This window comes from Grus americana, chromosome 11 (genome assembly GCF_028858705.1).
Source record: "Grus americana isolate bGruAme1 chromosome 11, bGruAme1.mat, whole genome shotgun sequence".
NCBI lineage: Eukaryota > Metazoa > Chordata > Aves > Gruiformes > Gruidae > Grus > Grus americana.
This window is the reverse complement of record NC_072862.1, coordinates 22955716-22973649: the sequence shown is the minus strand read 5'-3', so window position 1 is coordinate 22973649 and position 17934 is coordinate 22955716. Positions and strand designations below refer to the sequence as shown.

Below are 17934 nucleotides of genomic sequence, written 5' to 3'. Positions count from 1 at the left end.
TTCAAGCAACATTTCTTGTAATCATAGTTATTTACTAAGAGCAAAAGGAGAAAGAGACAGGAACACACAAAAATAGGTTTTTGTGGGAATCCTTAGGCACCCACCTCACTCCGCTCGTGGGCTGGATGGCTCGGAGGAGCCCGGACCACGCGGGGGGCGAGTCTGTGCACCCCCAGCAGCCAGGGCCCCCTGCACCTCTGCAGCCAGCGCCTTCCCTCCGAGGATGCGCTGACGAGCAGCGGCATGAAGGTTATATAGCAGAGTCCGGCCCTGAGGGGGGAAAAACCAGCACCGCCGGAGAGGGGCACAGAGACTCGGATCAAAAACCGCAGAAAAGGCACTTGTGCGCTGGAGCTGAACGTGAAGTGCGTTAACAGCACCACGCTTTTCACAGCGAAAAGCTTCAAATGCCACTTAGGTACGTTTACAACGCCAGGGTTATGTTATCGCTGGGTTGTTTGATTTGATTCAGGGGAACTAACAAATCTGGCCTATGCATTTTGCACAGATTGCCTAGGATGCCCAGCACCCTGGGTGGCCGCTCTTATTACAGTCACTGAAAACCAGAAAACAAACGAAATGTGCCCAGCAGCTCGGCGTGGTGTATGGCACCGAACGGGGGCCTGTTCCAGGCTCCGGTGGCACACACGCCGGTACCGAGTCTCATCTGGGAAAGCCGCTGTGAATTCATCCTGCAACTTCTGCAGCTGAAATAATACGCCAACCTGTGTGAACCAAATCTTCACAGCGGGCACATTTTTTCTCCTACTGTTTCCAAACAAAAATCAAACGTGAATAGTAAGAAATCAGCCCATCTCTACTAATGAATGGCAGCATGAGAACATCAGCAACGTTTCAAGTGAAAATCCTTCTGGTGCACTGAATTAGGCTTTTCCTGGAGTGGAGCAAGAACCTTTGTGCTTGAAAAACTCACTTTCTGGTAAATCCACGGGCTATGGGGAGAAGCAGCCCTTTTTCCTTTTGTAATCCTCACTCAGTTTTTCATTTAGTCTTCCATGCCTTTTAATTACCAAATACACTGTTAAATTAAGTAAGAACCTGGCTCGAAACACTGAAACAAATCATTCTGTCAGCAAGAAGATATGAGACTGGAGTATCAGTTTGTTGTAGGACTTACTCTATTACTGACCGCAGGTGGCTCCTCGCCGGAGCGGCTCGCTCCCCTCCTCTGCCTCCCCCCTCCCACGCCTGGCACGAGCATCCTTCAGAGCCGCAGGAAGGGCTGGGAGAAACCCTCACCCTGCTCCTGGCCCGCGACAGGTGTGCCGTGGTTTCTGTAGCACCGCTACGCGTCATCGTGGGAGAGGGGGCTTTAAAAAGAAAGCTCAGTGCCAAGGGAGCAACGCGTCACGTGGAGAAGGTAAATTGCTGAGAAGCACGATGCTGCTCGAGGCCACACCACTCGCCCCCGAACAGGGGCTCCAGCTGGGCTCCCGCTGGTCCCCAGTCCCCACAAAAGGCAAACCCCAGTGCACCCCGAAGGGCGGAGAGGCACCTGCCGCCTCGTGCGCGCCTCCAGCCAAAGCACGCCTAAGACGCGTGGAAAAACCGTTCATACAGAAAAGTGAACTTTACTCGCTGACATGATGGGCTGTGAAGTTCAGCGCAGCGAGTTTCCTCCTGGGCTGCTCCCCAGGGAAGCGCCTTCGCCGGAGCCGCTCCTCCAGCAGCACTCTGCCGGCATCGCCGCTGGGACAGCTTCCTCCGGCCGCTGGAGGTCCGCAGGGCCCTTGTGCGCAGAGGGGCTGTGGCACAGGACAAGAGGGACCCGTGCCCAGACCACCTCAGCCCTGCCCGCGAGGGACAGACGTCCTGGCCTGGCACCCTGGAGCTAAAGGGTTCCCGTTCCCCAGGCGGGTGTTACGGGGGGAAGCAAAAAGCAAAGGCTCAGGGAAAAAGGGACTGTTGCATGGACACAGAGGTTGTTTGTGTAAGGTATTATAAGAAAAAACAACATATAATGTTCTTGAATCAATAAGCCAGGAAAGGAGTGGTAATAATTCTTTACCAATACCTTTGAGATTAACCCACTTTCCCAAAATTTTCCTCAAATTGTAGTATTTAATAAATATGCATACCTAATATTTCACACATAATATTGTAAACATATCTATGTAGTAGATAGATATGTTTACAATATGTAGTAGATGTGCGCAATCCTTCGCCCCTCACTGCACTGCCCACCTACCCACCACGGCTGCTGCCTCGGCCAAGCCATGACCTGCTGCTCTGCACCCTGGGAGGCCACAGGACCACCACGGGCAGGGGCTGCGGGGGCCACTCTCCTGCCCGACCTCCCCCTCCGGATCCCTGCAGGGACACGCGTGCGACTCGGGCCGTGCAGTGGCACAAAGCCTGTGGGCTCTGGGTGCATTTAGGAACTGACTGTGTCATTGCTGAATGTCTCGGTGCAAATTCATGAATCATCTCTCACCAGGATGTGCTTCCAAGTAAGGAGGAATGTAGACTCGTTGACCTGAAGGGCTTTCCATAGAAACGGGAGGACCTGGACCAGCCGCACTGCTGAAGCACAGTGGGGAGAGTGTCCAGGCAGGCTGCCGGCGGGCCAAGGCTGGGGCGATGGAAAATCCACAGTGGGAAGGAAACAACAGAGCGTCTGGTATTTTGAAACGCGGCTACAGTTTTCCTGTGCGCTCTGGCTATGAGTCACTAGCGACAGGCTGAGAAATTCCTGTGCTAAGCTGATGTCCGCGCTGCAGTGTGCTGCGCCCTCGGGGCCGAGCCATGGGGCGCAGCTCAGGGAGGAGACCTGGGAGAGGTCCTGGGGTCAGCCGGGGTCCCCCCCCGGGGCAGAGCACAGCCCTGCTGTGGGATCCCACCCCCCCAAAATGCAACACCAGGAGGTTGTTCAGGAGATACGTCCCCGCTCAGACGGGTCCTGCGGAGGTGCCCGCGTGAGGGGACGTTCAGCAGAGGCGATCAGTCTGCAGCAAGCCTCACGCTTCCCTAAGCCCAGCGGACGGGGCGTTTTGCCCCGGGGAGCCACGCGCGCTGAGCCAGCCTCGGGCCAGGCCAGGAGGAGCAGGAGAGCACAAAGTGCTTTTTCCCAGAAAGAAGGGAGGCCCGAAGCAGGTATTTCAGCAGCAATAGCAATGCTGCTTGCTGCCAGCCAGGCCCCTTCCCTGGGAGGTCTCTCCCGTCCGCACTGGGAGCGGGGCAGGGGTGCGAAGGGGAATCGCCTCCCAGCGAGCAGCTGCCTGCAGGAGAGGGGCTGTGGACGCTCCCCTCCCGCTGTGGCCAGGCACCAGGAAAAGAAAGCAAATTGCAATGGAGCAGGGTATTTTCTTTCCATTAAAAGGCCAGCAGGACCGCAAGCTGCTGTGTGTGTATAAAAACGTCAGTACGGAGGCAAAGGAGTAAACTAATGGTAACATCTGCTCCACGGAGCCCTTTGCAGAGCGACCATGCGTGCGGGGGCAGCAGCCAGCTCGTGATTCGGGGGGGCAGCGGGGCAGAAGGTTACATTCGGCATCCTCGCAGTCCTCCTCAGCGCTGCCCGCGAGCGAAGGGGTGTGAGACCGCGGGAGCAATGGCCCATCCCTCAGCAGCCTCCAGTAACTCAAACAGGGAGAAACATACAAACCCACCCTTGGAAACCTTTTGTGTCAGTTCCAAGGCGCTGAGCAGGGAAAATGCTCGGGGAGGGCAGAGGCTCCAGCCTGGGATTGGTATTTGCCTGGTGAATCGCTGCAAAGCTGGATGCGGGTCCCCACCGCCGGCTGAGCCTCCAGCTCAGGGCTAAATTCACACAACCAAGCGACAACCGCAGCCGAGACCAGCCCCTGCAGCAAGGCTCCACGGGTCCCGTCACCACCAACCTGAGTGTGGCATCCAGCAACCACCACCCTCGGTCTCACAGACACTTGGCAAAAGGCCTTACTGGAGCTGATACCTTTTTTTTTTTTTTTTTGCTGTTCTGCTGTATCCCCCCTCTCCTAGTGCAGATGAGCCCTAGTGCAGGACTGGGGACGAGTGGGCTGCTGGACCTCCTGCTGCTTGCGCTACCCAGCACTGCCCAGCGCCTGCAGGTTATCCATCCCCTCACCCATCACTTCCACCTTGCGGCGCCTGGCGAGAGATACGCAGAGGTACTGAGGCAGTAGAAAGAGGCAGAATCCCAAGTTTTACTCTCAAAATAAATCTTTGAACAATACAGCACAGTTCTTACAGTTCCTGTTGTCGCGCATGGGTGAAAGGTGTGAGCACTTGCATGTGGCTGTAGAAGACTGAATGAACAGTGAGAGGCATGAGAAGGCTCCAATAAAATTAATCTCTAGCTCCACAATGAAAAGGAACAAAACCTTATTTTACCCCAGAGATGAAACCAGCATTTCAGAAACCCTGAGCCTGCATTTCTGCAAAAGGCTGCCTCCTGCTCCCCAGGAAATTCCAAGACTAGAAAAATCACTCTCTGACTGCATAACAGTGGTGATAAAGAAGAAAGGATAATTTTTTATCAAGAGATACACGAGCAGATAAAAGCAGGCATCGGCTGTGCAATCAATCCACATAGTGAAAACAACTGCCCGTAAAAAAATCCCACTGCCTTACAACCTGTTTTTCTACAAGGAACAAGAGGTTTTTTCCATCAATAACAGATTATATTTTGGGATAACTCCCAAACACAGAGGAATGCACTAAAAAAAAAAAAAAAAAAATAGTTTCTGCAGTATTACCTGGGAACCTCAGCCACAAACCAGGGCCCCCCGGGGAGCATACTGCAGAGTAAGTACCGAGAAACAGCACCAGCAGCAGTTTTGGTTTCATAGAATCACAAAATGGTTTGGGTGGGAAGGGACCTCTGAAGGCCATCTAGTCCAACCCCCTGCCATAGGCAGGGACTTCTGCAACTCAATCACGTTGCTCAGAGCCCCGTCCAACCTGACCTTGAACGTTTCCAGGGATGGGGCATCTACCACCTCTCTGGGCAACCTGTGCCAGTGTTTCAGCACCCTCAGCATAAATAACGTCTTCCTTGTATCTACTCTGAATCTCCCCTCTGTGAGGTTAAAACCGTTACCCTTATCCTATCGCTACAGGCCCTACTAAAAACTCAGTCCCCACCTTTCTTAAAAGCCCCCTCTAAGTACTGAAAGGCCGCAATGAGATCTCCCCAAAGCCGCCTCTTCTCCAGGCTGAACAACCCCAGCTCTCAGCCTGTCTCCATAGCAGAGGTGCTCCAGCCCTCGGATCATCTCTGTGGCCTCCTCTGGACTCGCTCCAACAGCTCCACTTCTGTTTTGGATGGGGGACCCCCGAGCTGGATGCAGTATTGCAGGGGGGTCTCACCACAGCAGAGGGGCAGAATCCCCTACCTTGACCTGCTGGTCACGCTGCGGGTGATGCAGCCCAGCACACGGTTGGCTTTCTGGGCTGCCAGTGCACATCGATGGGTCGTGTTGAGCTCCTCATCCACCAGTACCCCAAGTCCTCCTGGGCAGGGCTGCTCTCAATCCCTTCATCCCCCAGCCTGCATTGACACTGGGGGCTGTCCCAACCCCGGTGCAGGACCTTACACTTGGCCTTGTTGAACCTCCTAGGGTTCACATGGGCCCACTTTGCCAGCTTGTCCAGGTCCCTCTGGGGGACATCCCATCCCTCGGGAGGGTCAACCGCACCGCTCAGCTTGGTGTTGCCTGCCAACTCGCTGAGGGTGCACACGATCATAGAATCCTTAAGGTTGGAAAAGACCTCTAAGATCGAGTCCAACCGTCAACCCAACACCATCATGTCTACTAAACCATGCCCCAAAGTGCCACGTCTACATGTTTTTTGAACACCTCCAGGGATGGTGACTGCACCGCCTCTCTGGGCAGCCTGGTCCAATGCTTGACCACTCTTTTGGTGAAGAAATTCTCTCTCATATCCAATCTAAACCTCCCCTGACGCAACTTGAAGCGATCCCCCGGTCTGTGTCCCTGGTGAAATATTAAACAGGCCTGGTCCCAGGACGGAGCCCTGAGGGACACCACTTGTCACTGATCTCCACCTGGACATTGAGCTGTTGACCGCTACCCCCCGGATGCCACCATCCCGCCCCTTCCTTATCCACCAAACAGTCCGTCCATCAGACCCGCCTCTCTCCAATTTAGAGAGAAGGATGTCACGGGGGGACCGCGTCAAAGGCCTTACGGAAGACCAGAGAGCTGCGATCCGTCGCTCTCCCCTTGCGTGCTGATGCAGGCACTCCGTCATCGAAGGCCACGAGGTTGGTCAGGCAGCGTCTACCCACCGCGGGCTCTCTCGAGGTGTCCTTTTGCATGTCAACTAACATGAGAGACGATTATTTCTTCTGTTTTATTGATTGACTTTGCTCTCTGAGGTTCCTGACCAAAAGTATCGCCTTCAATTTCAGACGGAGAAGACGTGGAAAAGTGAAGGCTTCATCTTGCCCGTAAAGCCAAAGTGACTCGTTAGCCCGGGGGTCCCCCAAGGCCCCAAACTGGGCTCCAGCCAGGAAGCTGCCTACAGGACGGGATCTTGGCCTTGTCTCAAGACTGAGGTCACTGGCTTCTCAGCCCCACGAGCTGTTGGTAACAGCACCCGGGGAGCCAGAAATCCCGTGGCTGTGGCTCCCTGTTGTTCTGGGGCACTGTGAGCTCCTCGCTGCCCCTGTGTCAGCGCCCGGAAAACAGGGCAGAGCTGCGGGCTCGGCCCCGTGTGGGACTGTGTCCCAGCCCTCGGACGGAGCTGCCCGACAGGACGTGCTCCCCTCCCCGCGAGGGCAGCTCCCCCAGCTGTGCTCCAGCGGCTCTCCACGAGCGCCCTGAGACCCGTCCCCACGCAGCCTCGCCCCGCCTGTGAGGTCACAGCAGGGCTGTGAGGTCACAGATCCCCACGCTGCCGCATCAGCCATAAAGACCGACCCCTCAGACCCCGGCTCCGACTGCACCAGCAGCAGCAGCGGCGATAGCAGCAGCAGCAGCAGCAGAATGGTGCAAGTGCAGAGAGCCATGGCTCTTGTCTGCCGTCTCCTCCTCCTCCTCTTCCTCCTGGTGGCCCTGCATGCCAGGGCTGCCCGGGCTGCTCCGTATCGAGCACGGGGAGCAGGTAAGCAGGTGGAGCTGGTGCCGCCTTTCACGGGCCAGCGGGCCCTTCTCCCCAAGAAGCGTGGAGGATGGTTTTTCCCTCCAGTGCTTTAGCGAGGGCTTCCTCTGGGTGCGCGAGAGCTCTCCCGGCAAGAAAGCCCCGCGGGGCTGTGTGTTGGTCCGTCCGCTCCTCGAGGGGTGTTGCACGTGGCCTGGAAAGCGTTTGGGGAGCTGCAAGGAGCCAGCCAAGAGGTCCCCAGGCCCCTCGGCAGCTGCGGCCATCTCCACCCGCGCCTGGCTGCCACGTTGTTAGCTGACCCCCTTCCAGGGCCCGCAGGTCACTGAGGCACACGTGGATCCCAACATGCAATGGAAACGCTTCTCCTCTGTGCTTGCTTCTAGACGAGGACGGTGGCGACGGTTATCCAGCTTCTGAGCTGGATGTTGGCTTGGAGCCCTCGGGGCATCCTGGAGGTAAGTTCTCCACGTCCCTTTCCTTGACAGAACCCACACCAGCCATGTGGCAGGAGCTTACTCGCGTGCAATTTTCCCTAAGATCCTCTCGTGGTTGGCGGCTTCCCGACTTCTTGGCCTGTTCCCGTCCTGGAGCCCGAGCGCAGTCCCACAGGTAAGTCGGTGGCAGGAAGGAGCATTTACCTTTGCATCTCCTTTCCGAGTGAAATGCAAGTTGCTCCTTCCCTGGCCGATGCGCAGGGATGCAGAAGAGCAGAGAGGGAGCGGGTCGGCCTCAGCGATGTGCCCTGGGGCGCTTTGCCTCGCGGAGCTCTTTGCTGGCCCCTCGGAGCCTGAGCTGCTCCCGGTGCCGGCTGCCAAGCCGGCGGGCTTGCTGGGCTTGAGTTTAGAGCCGCTGTGGGCTCCAGGGGTCCTTTCGCTGCCACTCCGATCTGAAGAAGCACCACCTTGAACTGTGTCACGGCAGCTTTCTGTCCTGCGCTTCTTTGCAGCCCTGCCTGTAGGCGAAGGTGATCCAGTGTCCCGGCTGGGTTCCAGGACCGAGCCTCCGGCAGTTCGCGTGGGTACGTCCTGGCGCTTTCCTGCCTTTGCGAGCTGCCAGCTCAAAGCCCAGAGGTCAGCCAGCCGGGCGCCTCCGCGGCCGTGAGGACAGAGACCGGCACGTGTGTGCGCTCTCCTCGCGCGATCCCCTCGGCGCTGCTGCGGTTCGGTTCTGCCAATGTCGATGGCAGGAGATGACGGAGGCTTCTCTGGGTCTTTAGTTAGGGGGGTGCCCGCAGGAAGGGCTCTGCCAGCTCCTCGGCTGGATGCTGGGCTACAGCCCGGCTGGCATCACAGGGATGAGTGGTCTGTCTCTGCTGACCTCACAGGCTGTGCGGGGGCTTTCCGTAATTTATTCCTGTCAAATTGAACCCAATACTTTCTGTTAAGGTCGTCCAAGGGCAAAGAACCATGCTGAAGGAGGAAAAAAGTCCCTGGAGTCGTTGGAAGTGCTAAAGCAAGCGCTGGAGGAACTGGAGAAAAGGCACGGTGGGTGTATTTCACTCCGCATCAGCCGTGAGACTCGACAGCCGGAGGTTTCAGCTGCGCGTCTGGACAGGCTGTAGCCCGCACAGCGGGAGGGGGTCGATCAGAGCCTCGCCGCAGCAGCGCCGGGTTTCAGGCCTCGCCGGTGCTGGCGAGCCCCAGAGATGGTGCAGAGCCTCTGCTGCCGGTTGTGGCTCAGGCCGAGCGCCAGGGGCAGCCGCTGCCCCAGTTTTACCATTGCGGCTCAGAGCTGGGTCGTGCAGATGTCAGGTGTGAGGCCTGGCGTGTGCTGAGCTCCTGTTGAAGGAGGAGGAGCCCTTCTCAGCAGGGCTGTTTCCCCGGCTGGCCCGGCTGCAGCTTCTCCCCGTCCTCTCGGCAGGAAGGCATTTAGCGTTATCTTGCAGTTTGCCGAAAACGCGCCACGGGCAATGCAACCCAGGAGATGGCTGGTCTCCCGGCAGGTCAGGCGTGGCTGCTGTTTGGAGTAGGGACTGGGCGCAGCCCCGAAGCCCAGGCGTTTGCTCTCAACTTGTCCGGGTCTTTGAGCAGTATTGCCTCCTGAGGAAGCCATCTCCCTGACGGGGAACGGTTCCATCTGAGCCAACTGTCCCGCTTCCTTTCTCCAGAGACAGACCAAGAGGCTGGGCAGGAGCAGGCGTTTCCGGAAGGAAGCAGTGGCTTGCTGCCACCCTTTGTCAAAGAGACGGAGGCGATGCAAGGCACCGGCATGCCAGGTAACCGCTGTCCCGTGGTCAGCTGGGGTCACCCATCAGGATCGCTGTGTGGCGGCAGGCTCTCGCCCCGGTGCCCGCTCTTGCGCTTCACGTCAGCCGCCAAAGCTGAAGGAGTTTGGGGACCACGTTGCGCAGCTGATGGGAAACGTGACTCTTGCACGACTGTACCTCCCGCTGTAGCTGCGTCCCAGAGCTTGCCGGGAGTCCCGGGAGGCCTGAGGCGCAAGAGCAGCACAGAGCGGGATCCCTGCCGCCAGCTGAGGTCCAGATCGGGCAGGGGCTTAGGGGGAACCTCCCCGTCCTCCTGCATCCCCTGTCGCTGAGCCACGCTGAGGCTTTACCTGTCGTCTCTGCTTCTTGGCAGCGCTGCCAAAGCCCCCAGGAGACTCCCACGATGGTGCGCATGAATTCTTCCAAGTGGACTCAGGTACTGAGCCGTCTTGCTGGGGTCCCTACGTGGGAGACGCGTCCCGAGACCGGGCAGTGGCCGCAAGCAGTGCCCACACTGGGGAAGAGGCAGAAGGGGAGGGCAAGGCGCAAGTGTCTTGAGAAGGCCTGACTCCGTCCCCTGGGGCTGTGGGCGCTGGCCCGTGGGGAGGGAGGGTTGGGGGTGGCAGTCCCCGCCGCAGGGACGGTTTCTGTCCGTGGCCCTCAAAGGAGCGACTGGTCCAGCAGCTGCACTCCCCCCGTGCTCTGCTTCGGGCCCCCCGAGTTTTGGTTGGAGGAACAACCTGTCCCAAAGGGTGGGAGCATGCCCCCAGGCACCCGCGCTGGCGGGAAACAGAGAACTTCCTGGCCACATCAAACGTGCCACAAGCTCACCAGTGGTGCGCAGGACGGACTGACGTCCCGAATTGCTCCTCCAGGTGTGGTCGGCGAGAGAACCACAACTGCCTACAGTCCCCAGAGCACCAGGAGTTTTCCGCGTCTGCAAGACATTGGCTGGCACTGGGTGACAGACACGACAGCAGGCGTGGTTTCCCTGGTGCTGGCCGTACTGGTGTGCTGTCTCCTGATCCGGTGGTGGAGGAAGAGAAAAGAGTGAGTCGTTGACTTCCCCCCCTGCTGCTGCCTGCGATGGCTGCTCCTGGCCACGAAGCATTTCTAGTTGGGCCGCTGCGGAGTGGGGAGGTAGCGGTTGGCCAGAAAGCTCTGCCGAGTTTGCTGCTGCTGTCAGAGGCTTGAACTGGCCTCTTCGCTCCGGGGCCTGCTCGGAGGAACATCCCTGCGCCTGGTGCCGCGGGTGCAGGTGTCCACCTCGGCCAAGGCGTGCCAGCAGCTCAGCCCGCGGGGGTGAGCCTCGCCGGCTCTGGGCCGTGCCGCGGAGGAGAGTCCCTCTGTGCCAGCTCAGCCGAGGGCCTCAGCAGCCTCCTCTCTCCACAGGCGCATCGCCACAACTTTACAAAACCAAGCGGAAGCCGGTGACCACCCCTCGCGCCTGCACAGCCAGACCAGACCCGAAAGCCTGCCGCGCCTGCCCTCCACATGGACCCTAAACTCGCGCCCCTCGAGTCCGCTGCTCTGGCCCTATTCCACGGGCTGAAGGCGGGCACCAGGGTAGGGGTGCGCTGACAGAACCCCCACCAACAGCTTTGGGGATCAGCCCTGTCTCTCCAAATAAAGCGAGAGCTGTCGCACAAGTGTCCGTGTGGTACCAACAGCAAACCCCACCAGGCACCGGCCCTGCCCAAGGTTGCTCACGACGTGGTTAGAGAAGGGGCTCTCTCCGAGGCCTTTAAAGGGGCTGCCAGCTCCCGTTTTATGGCAGTTGGCCGGGAACGTTGATTGCAGCGGGATCTTCTGGCTGTGGATCTGATCAAGTGGGATACCCTGGAAAAGGGGGAAGCCATTGAGCACCTCCCGAGACATGAGCCTAACAAGCAAACGTACCAGAGGCAAAACAAAGCTCCTTGTTAATTAATGGGCCCGAACTGATGAGCCGTTACCGACTAGGGGTGCTGCAAACTACCTCCCCATCCAAGGGCAGGATGAACATTACCATTAACATCACTGTGATGCAGTAACTATGGCAAAAGGCGTGACACCCAGTGTCGCTGCGGCAAGTCTCTGATCCGTCCCTTCCTGCTGTGCAGGCTACAGCGTGTCTGGACGTGCACCTAAAACATCCGGTTACCTAGTCTCACAACGAAGGTGGAGTGAAATATAGAATCATAGAATGGGTTGGAAGGGACCTCTGAAGGCCATCTAGTCCAACCCCCTGCCATAGGCAGGGACTTCTGCAACTCAATCACGTTGCTCAGAGCCCCGTCCAACCTGACCTTGAACGTTTCCAGGGATGGGGCATCTACCACCTCTCTGGGCAACCTGTGCCAGTGTTTCAGCACCCTCAGCATAAATAACGTCTTCCTTGTATCTACTCTGAATCTCCCCTCTGTGAGGTTAAAACCGTTACCCTTATCCTATCGCTACAGGCCCTACTAAAAACTCAGTCCCCACCTTTCTTAAAAGCCCCCTCTAAGTACTGAAAGGCCGCAATGAGATCTCCCCAAAGCCGCCTCTTCTCCAGGCTGAACAACCCCAGCTCTCAGCCTGTCTCCATAGCAGAGGTGCTCCAGCCCTCGGATCATCTCTGTGGCCTCCTCTGGACTCGCTCCAACAGCTCCACTTCTGTTTTGGATGGGGGACCCCCGAGCTGGATGCAGTATTGCAGGGGGGTCTCACCACAGCAGAGGGGCAGAATCCCCTACCTTGACCTGCTGGTCACGCTGCGGGTGATGCAGCCCAGCACACGGTTGGCTTTCTGGGCTGCCAGTGCACATCGATGGGTCGTGTTGAGCTCCTCATCCACCAGTACCCCAAGTCCTCCTGGGCAGGGCTGCTCTCAATCCCTTCATCCCCCAGCCTGCATTGACACTGGGGGCTGTCCCAACCCCGGTGCAGGACCTTACACTTGGCCTTGTTGAACCTCCTAGGGTTCACATGGGCCCACTTCGCCAGCTTGTCCAGGTCCCTCTGGGGGACATCCCATCCCTCGGGAGGGTCAACCGCACCGCTCAGCTTGGTGTTGCCTGCCAACTCGCTGAGGGTGCACACGATCATAGAATCCTTAAGGTTGGAAAAGACCTCTAAGATCGAGTCCAACCGTCAACCCAACACCATCATGTCTACTAAACCATGCCCCAAAGTGCCACGTCTACATGTTTTTTGAACACCTCCAGGGATGGTGACTGCACCGCCTCTCTGGGCAGCCTGGTCCAATGCTTGACCACTCTTTTGGTGAAGAAATTCTCTCTCATATCCAATCTAAACCTCCCCTGACGCAACTTGAAGCGATCCCCCGGTCTGTGTCCCTGGTGAAATATTAAACAGGCCTGGTCCCAGGACGGAGCCCTGAGGGACACCACTTGTCACTGATCTCCACCTGGACATTGAGCTGTTGACCGCTACCCCCCGGATGCCACCATCCCGCCCCTTCCTTATCCACCAAACAGTCCGTCCATCAGACCCGCCTCTCTCCAATTTAGAGAGAAGGATGTCACGGGGGGACCGCGTCAAAGGCCTTACGGAAGACCAGAGAGCTGCGATCCGTCGCTCTCCCCTTGCGTGCTGATGCAGGCACTCCGTCATCGAAGGCCACGAGGTTGGTCAGGCAGCGTCTACCCACCGCGGGCTCTCTCGAGGTGTCCTTTTGCATGTCAACTAACATGAGAGACGATTATTTCTTCTGTTTTATTGATTGACTTTGCTCTCTGAGGTTCCTGACCAAAAGTATCGCCTTCAATTTCAGACGGAGAAGACGTGGAAAAGTGAAGGCTTCATCTTGCCCGTAAAGCCAAAGTGACTCGTTAGCCCGGGGGTCCCCCAAGGCCCCAAACTGGGCTCCAGCCAGGAAGCTGCCTACAGGACGGGATCTTGGCCTTGTCTCAAGACTGAGGTCACTGGCTTCTCAGCCCCACGAGCTGTTGGTAACAGCACCCGGGGAGCCAGAAATCCCGTGGCTGTGGCTCCCTGTTGTTCTGGGGCACTGTGAGCTCCTCGCTGCCCCTGTGTCAGCGCCCGGAAAACAGGGCAGAGCTGCGGGCTCGGCCCCGTGTGGGACTGTGTCCCAGCCCTCGGACGGAGCTGCCCGACAGGACGTGCTCCCCTCCCCGCGAGGGCAGCTCCCCCAGCTGTGCTCCAGCGGCTCTCCACGAGCGCCCTGAGACCCGTCCCCACGCAGCCTCGCCCCGCCTGTGAGGTCACAGCAGGGCTGTGAGGTCACAGATCCCCACGCTGCCGCATCAGCCATAAAGACCGACCCCTCAGACCCCGGCTCCGACTGCACCAGCAGCAGCAGCGGCGATAGCAGCAGCAGCAGCAGCAGAATGGTGCAAGTGCAGAGAGCCATGGCTCTTGTCTGCCGTCTCCTCCTCCTCCTCTTCCTCCTGGTGGCCCTGCATGCCAGGGCTGCCCGGGCTGCTCCGTGTCGAGCACGGGGAGCAGGTAAGCAGGTGGAGCTGGTGCCGCCTTTCACGGGCCAGCGGGCCCTTCTCCCCAAGAAGCGTGGAGGATGGTTTTTCCCTCCAGTGCTTTAGCGAGGGCTTCCTCTGGGTGCGTGAGAGCTCTCCCGGCAAGAAAGCCCCGCGGGGCTGTGTGTTGGTCCGTCCGCTCCTCGAGGGGTGTTGCACGTGGCCTGGAAAGCGTTTGGGGAGCTGCAAGGAGCCAGCCAAGAGGTCCCCAGGCCCCTCGGCAGCTGCGGCCATCTCCACCCGTGCCTGGCTGCCACGTTGTTAGCTGACCCCCTTCCAGGGCCCGCAGGTCACTGAGGCACACGTGGATCCCAACATGCAATGGAAACGCTTCTCCTCTGTGCTTGCTTCTAGACGAGGACGGTGGCGACGGTTATCCAGCTTCTGAGCTGGATGTTGGCTTGGAGCCCTCGGGGCATCCTGGAGGTAAGTTCTCCACGTCCCTTTCCTTGACAGAACCCACACCAGCCATGTGGCAGGAGCTTACTCGCGTGCAATTTTCCCTAAGATCCTCTCGTGGTTGGCGGCTTCCCGACTTCTTGGCCTGTTCCCGTCCTGGAGCCCGAGCGCAGTCCCACAGGTAAGTCGGTGGCAGGAAGGAGCATTTACCTTTGCATCTCCTTTCCGAGTGAAATGCAAGTTGCTCCTTCCCTGGCCGATGCGCAGGGATGCAGAAGAGCAGAGAGGGAGCGGGTCGGCCTCAGCGATGTGCCCTGGGGCGCTTTGCCTCGCGGAGCTCTTTGCTGGCCCCTCGGAGCCTGAGCTGCTCCCGGTGCCGGCTGCCAAGCCGGCGGGCTTGCTGGGCTTGAGTTTAGAGCCGCTGTGGGCTCCAGGGGTCCTTTCGCTGCCACTCCGATCTGAAGAAGCACCACCTTGAACTGTGTCACGGCAGCTTTCTGTCCTGCGCTTCTTTGCAGCCCTGCCTGTAGGCGAAGGTGATCCAGTGTCCCGGCTGGGTTCCAGGACCGAGCCTCCGGCAGTTCGCGTGGGTACGTCCTGGCGCTTTCCTGCCTTTGCGAGCTGCCAGCTCAAAGCCCAGAGGTCAGCCAGCCGGGCGCCTCCGCGGCCGTGAGGACAGAGACCGGCACGTGTGTGCGCTCTCCTCGCGCGATCCCCTCGGCGCTGCTGCGGTTCGGTTCTGCCAATGTCGATGGCAGGAGATGACGGAGGCTTCTCTGGGTCTTTAGTTAGGGGGGTGCCCGCAGGGAGGGCTCTGCCAGCTCCTCGGCTGGATGCTGGGCTACAGCCCGGCTGGCATCACAGGGATGAGTGGTCTGTCTCTGCTGACCTCACAGGCTGTGCAGGGGCTTTCCGTAATTTATTCCTGTCAAATTGAACCCAATACTTTCTGTTAAGGTCGTCCAAGGGCAAAGAACCATGCTGAAGGAGGAAAAAAGTCCCTGGAGTCGTTGGAAGTGCTAAAGCAAGCGCTGGAGGAACTGGAGAAAAGGCACGGTGGGTGTATTTCACTCCGCATCAGCCGTGAGACTCGACAGCCGGAGGTTTCAGCTGCGCGTCTGGACAGGCTGTAGCCCGCACAGCGGGAGGGGGTCGATCAGAGCCTCGCCGCAGCAGCGCCGGGTTTCAGGCCTCGCCGGTGCTGGCGAGCCCCAGAGATGGTGCAGAGCCTCTGCTGCCGGTTGTGGCTCAGGCCGAGCGCCAGGGGCAGCCGCTGCCCCAGTTTTACCATTGCGGCTCAGAGCTGGGTCGTGCAGACGTCAGGTGTGAGGCCTGGCGTGTGCTGAGCTCCTGTTGAAGGAGGAGGAGCCCTTCTCAGCAGGGCTGTTTCCCCGGCTGGCCCGGCTGCAGCTTCTCCCCGTCCTCTCGGCAGGAAGGCATTTAGCGTTATCTTGCAGTTTGCCGAAAACGCGCCACGGGCAATGCAACCCAGGAGATGGCTGGTCTCCCGGCAGGTCAGGCGTGGCTGCTGTTTGGAGTAGGGACTGGGCGCAGCCCCGAAGCCCAGGCGTTTGCTCTCAACTTGTCCGGGTCTTTGAGCAGTATTGCCTCCTGAGGAAGCCATCTCCCTGACGGGGAACGGTTCCATCTGAGCCAACTGTCCCGCTTCCTTTCTCCAGAGACAGACCAAGAGGCTGGGCAGGAGCAGGCGTTTCCGGAAGGAAGCAGTGGCTTGCTGCCACCCTTTGTCAAAGAGACGGAGGCGATGCAAGGCACCGGCATGCCAGGTAACCGCTGTCCCGTGGTCAGCTGGGGTCACCCATCAGGATCGCTGTGTGGCGGCAGGCTCTCGCCCCGGTGCCCGCTCTTGCGCTTCACGTCAGCCGCCAAAGCTGAAGGAGTTTGGGGACCACGTTGCGCAGCTGATGGGAAACGTGACTCTTGCACGACTGTACCTCCCGCTGTAGCTGCGTCCCAGAGCTTGCCGGGAGTCCCGGGAGGCCTGAGGCGCAAGAGCAGCACAGAGCGGGATCCCTGCCGCCAGCTGAGGTCCAGATCGGGCAGGGGCTTAGGGGGAACCTCCCCGTCCTCCTGCATCCCCTGTCGCTGAGCCACGCTGAGGCTTTACCTGTCGTCTCTGCTTCTTGGCAGCGCTGCCAAAGCCCCCAGGAGACTCCCACGATGGTGCGCATGAATTCTTCCAAGTGGACTCAGGTACTGAGCCGTCTTGCTGGGGTCCCTACGTGGGAGACGCGTCCCGAGACCGGGCAGTGGCCGCAAGCAGTGCCCACGCTGGGGAAGAGGCAGAAGGGGAGGGCAAGGCGCAAGTGTCTTGAGAAGGCCTGACTCCGTCCCCTGGGGCTGTGGGCGCTGGCCCGTGGGGAGGGAGGGTTGGGGGTGGCAGTCCCCGCCGCAGGGACGGTTTCTGTCCGTGGCCCTCAAAGGAGCGACTGGTCCAGCAGCTGCACTCCCCCCGTGCTCTGCTTCGGGCCCCCCGAGTTTTGGTTGGAGGAACAACCTGTCCCAAAGGGTGGGAGCATGCCCCCAGGCACCCGCGCTGGCGGGAAACAGAGAACTTCCTGGCCACATCAAACGTGCCACAAGCTCACCAGTGGTGCGCAGGACGGACTGACGTCCCGAATTGCTCCTCCAGGTGTGGTCGGCGAGAGAACCACAACTGCCTACAGTCCCCAGAGCACCAGGAGTTTTCCGCGTCTGCAAGACATTGGCTGGCACTGGGTGACAGACACGACAGCAGGCGTGGTTTCCCTGGTGCTGGCCGTACTGGTGTGCTGTCTCCTGATCCGGTGGCGGAGGAAGAGAAAAGAGTGAGTCGTTGACTTCCCCCCCTGCTGCTGCCTGCGATGGCTGCTCCTGGCCACGAAGCATTTCTAGTTGGGCCGCTGCGGAGCGGGGAGGTAGCGGTTGGCCAGAAAGCTCTGCCGAGTTTGCTGCTGCTGTCAGAGGCTTGAACTGGCCTCTTCGCTCCGGGGCCTGCCCGGAGGAACATCCCTGCGCCTGGTGCCGCGGGTGCAGGTGTCCACCTCGGCCAAGGCGTGCCAGCAGCTCAGCCTGCGGGGGTGAGCCTCGCCGGCTCTGGGCCGTGCCGCGGAGGAGAGTCCCTCTGTGCCAGCTCAGCCGAGGGCCTCAGCAGCCTCCTCTCTCCACAGGCGCATCGCCACAACTTTACAAAACCAAGCGGAAGCCGGTGACCACCCCTCGCGCCTGCACAGCCAGACCAGACCCGAAAGCCTGCCGCGCCTGCCCTCCACATGGACCCTAAACTCGCGCCCCTCGAGTCCGCTGCTCTGGCCCTATTCCACGGGCTGAAGGCGGGCACCAGGGTAGGGGTGCGCTGACAGAACCCCCACCAACAGCTTTGGGGATCAGCCCTGTCTCTCCAAATAAAGCGAGAGCTGTCGCACAAGTGTCCGTGTGGTACCAACAGCAAACCCCACCAGGCACCGGCCCTGCCCAAGGTTGCTCACGACGTGGTTAGAGAAGGGGCTCTCTCCGAGGCCTTTAAAGGGGCTGCCAGCTCCCGTTTTATGGCAGTTGGCCGGGAACGTTGATTGCAGCGGGATCTTCTGGCTGTGGATCTGATCAAGTGGGATACCCTGGAAAAGGGGGAAGCCATTGAGCACCTCCCGAGACATGAGCCTAACAAGCAAACGTACCAGAGGCAAAACAAAGCTCCTTGTTAATTAATGGGCCCGAACTGATGAGCCGTTACCGACTAGGGGTGCTGCAAACTACCTCCCC

General features: G+C 59.3%; 2 protein-coding genes across 2 annotated transcripts; both read left to right on the top strand.

The window, feature by feature from the left end:
* The first annotated feature begins 6952 nt into the window (after positions 1–6952).
* Positions 6953–10847, top strand: LOC129211525 (uncharacterized). The gene is made up of 9 exons (XM_054838745.1): positions 6953–7092; positions 7473–7544; positions 7627–7698; positions 8036–8107; positions 8475–8573; positions 9197–9304; positions 9669–9731; positions 10171–10345; positions 10688–10847. The coding sequence occupies exons 1-9, from the start codon at positions 6975–6977 to the stop codon at positions 10845–10847; spliced, it is 939 nt and encodes a 312-aa protein (XP_054694720.1). The 5' UTR covers positions 6953–6974.
* Positions 10848–13650: 2803 nt separating this feature from the next.
* LOC129211521 (uncharacterized) lies at positions 13651–16314 on the top strand. Its single transcript, XM_054838737.1, has 6 exons — positions 13651–13747; positions 14128–14199; positions 14282–14353; positions 14691–14762; positions 15130–15228; positions 15852–16314. Exons 1-6 carry the CDS (start codon positions 13651–13653, stop codon positions 16280–16282), a joined length of 843 nt encoding a protein of 280 aa, XP_054694712.1. The 3' UTR covers positions 16283–16314.
* Positions 16315–17934: the final 1620 nt, after the last annotated feature.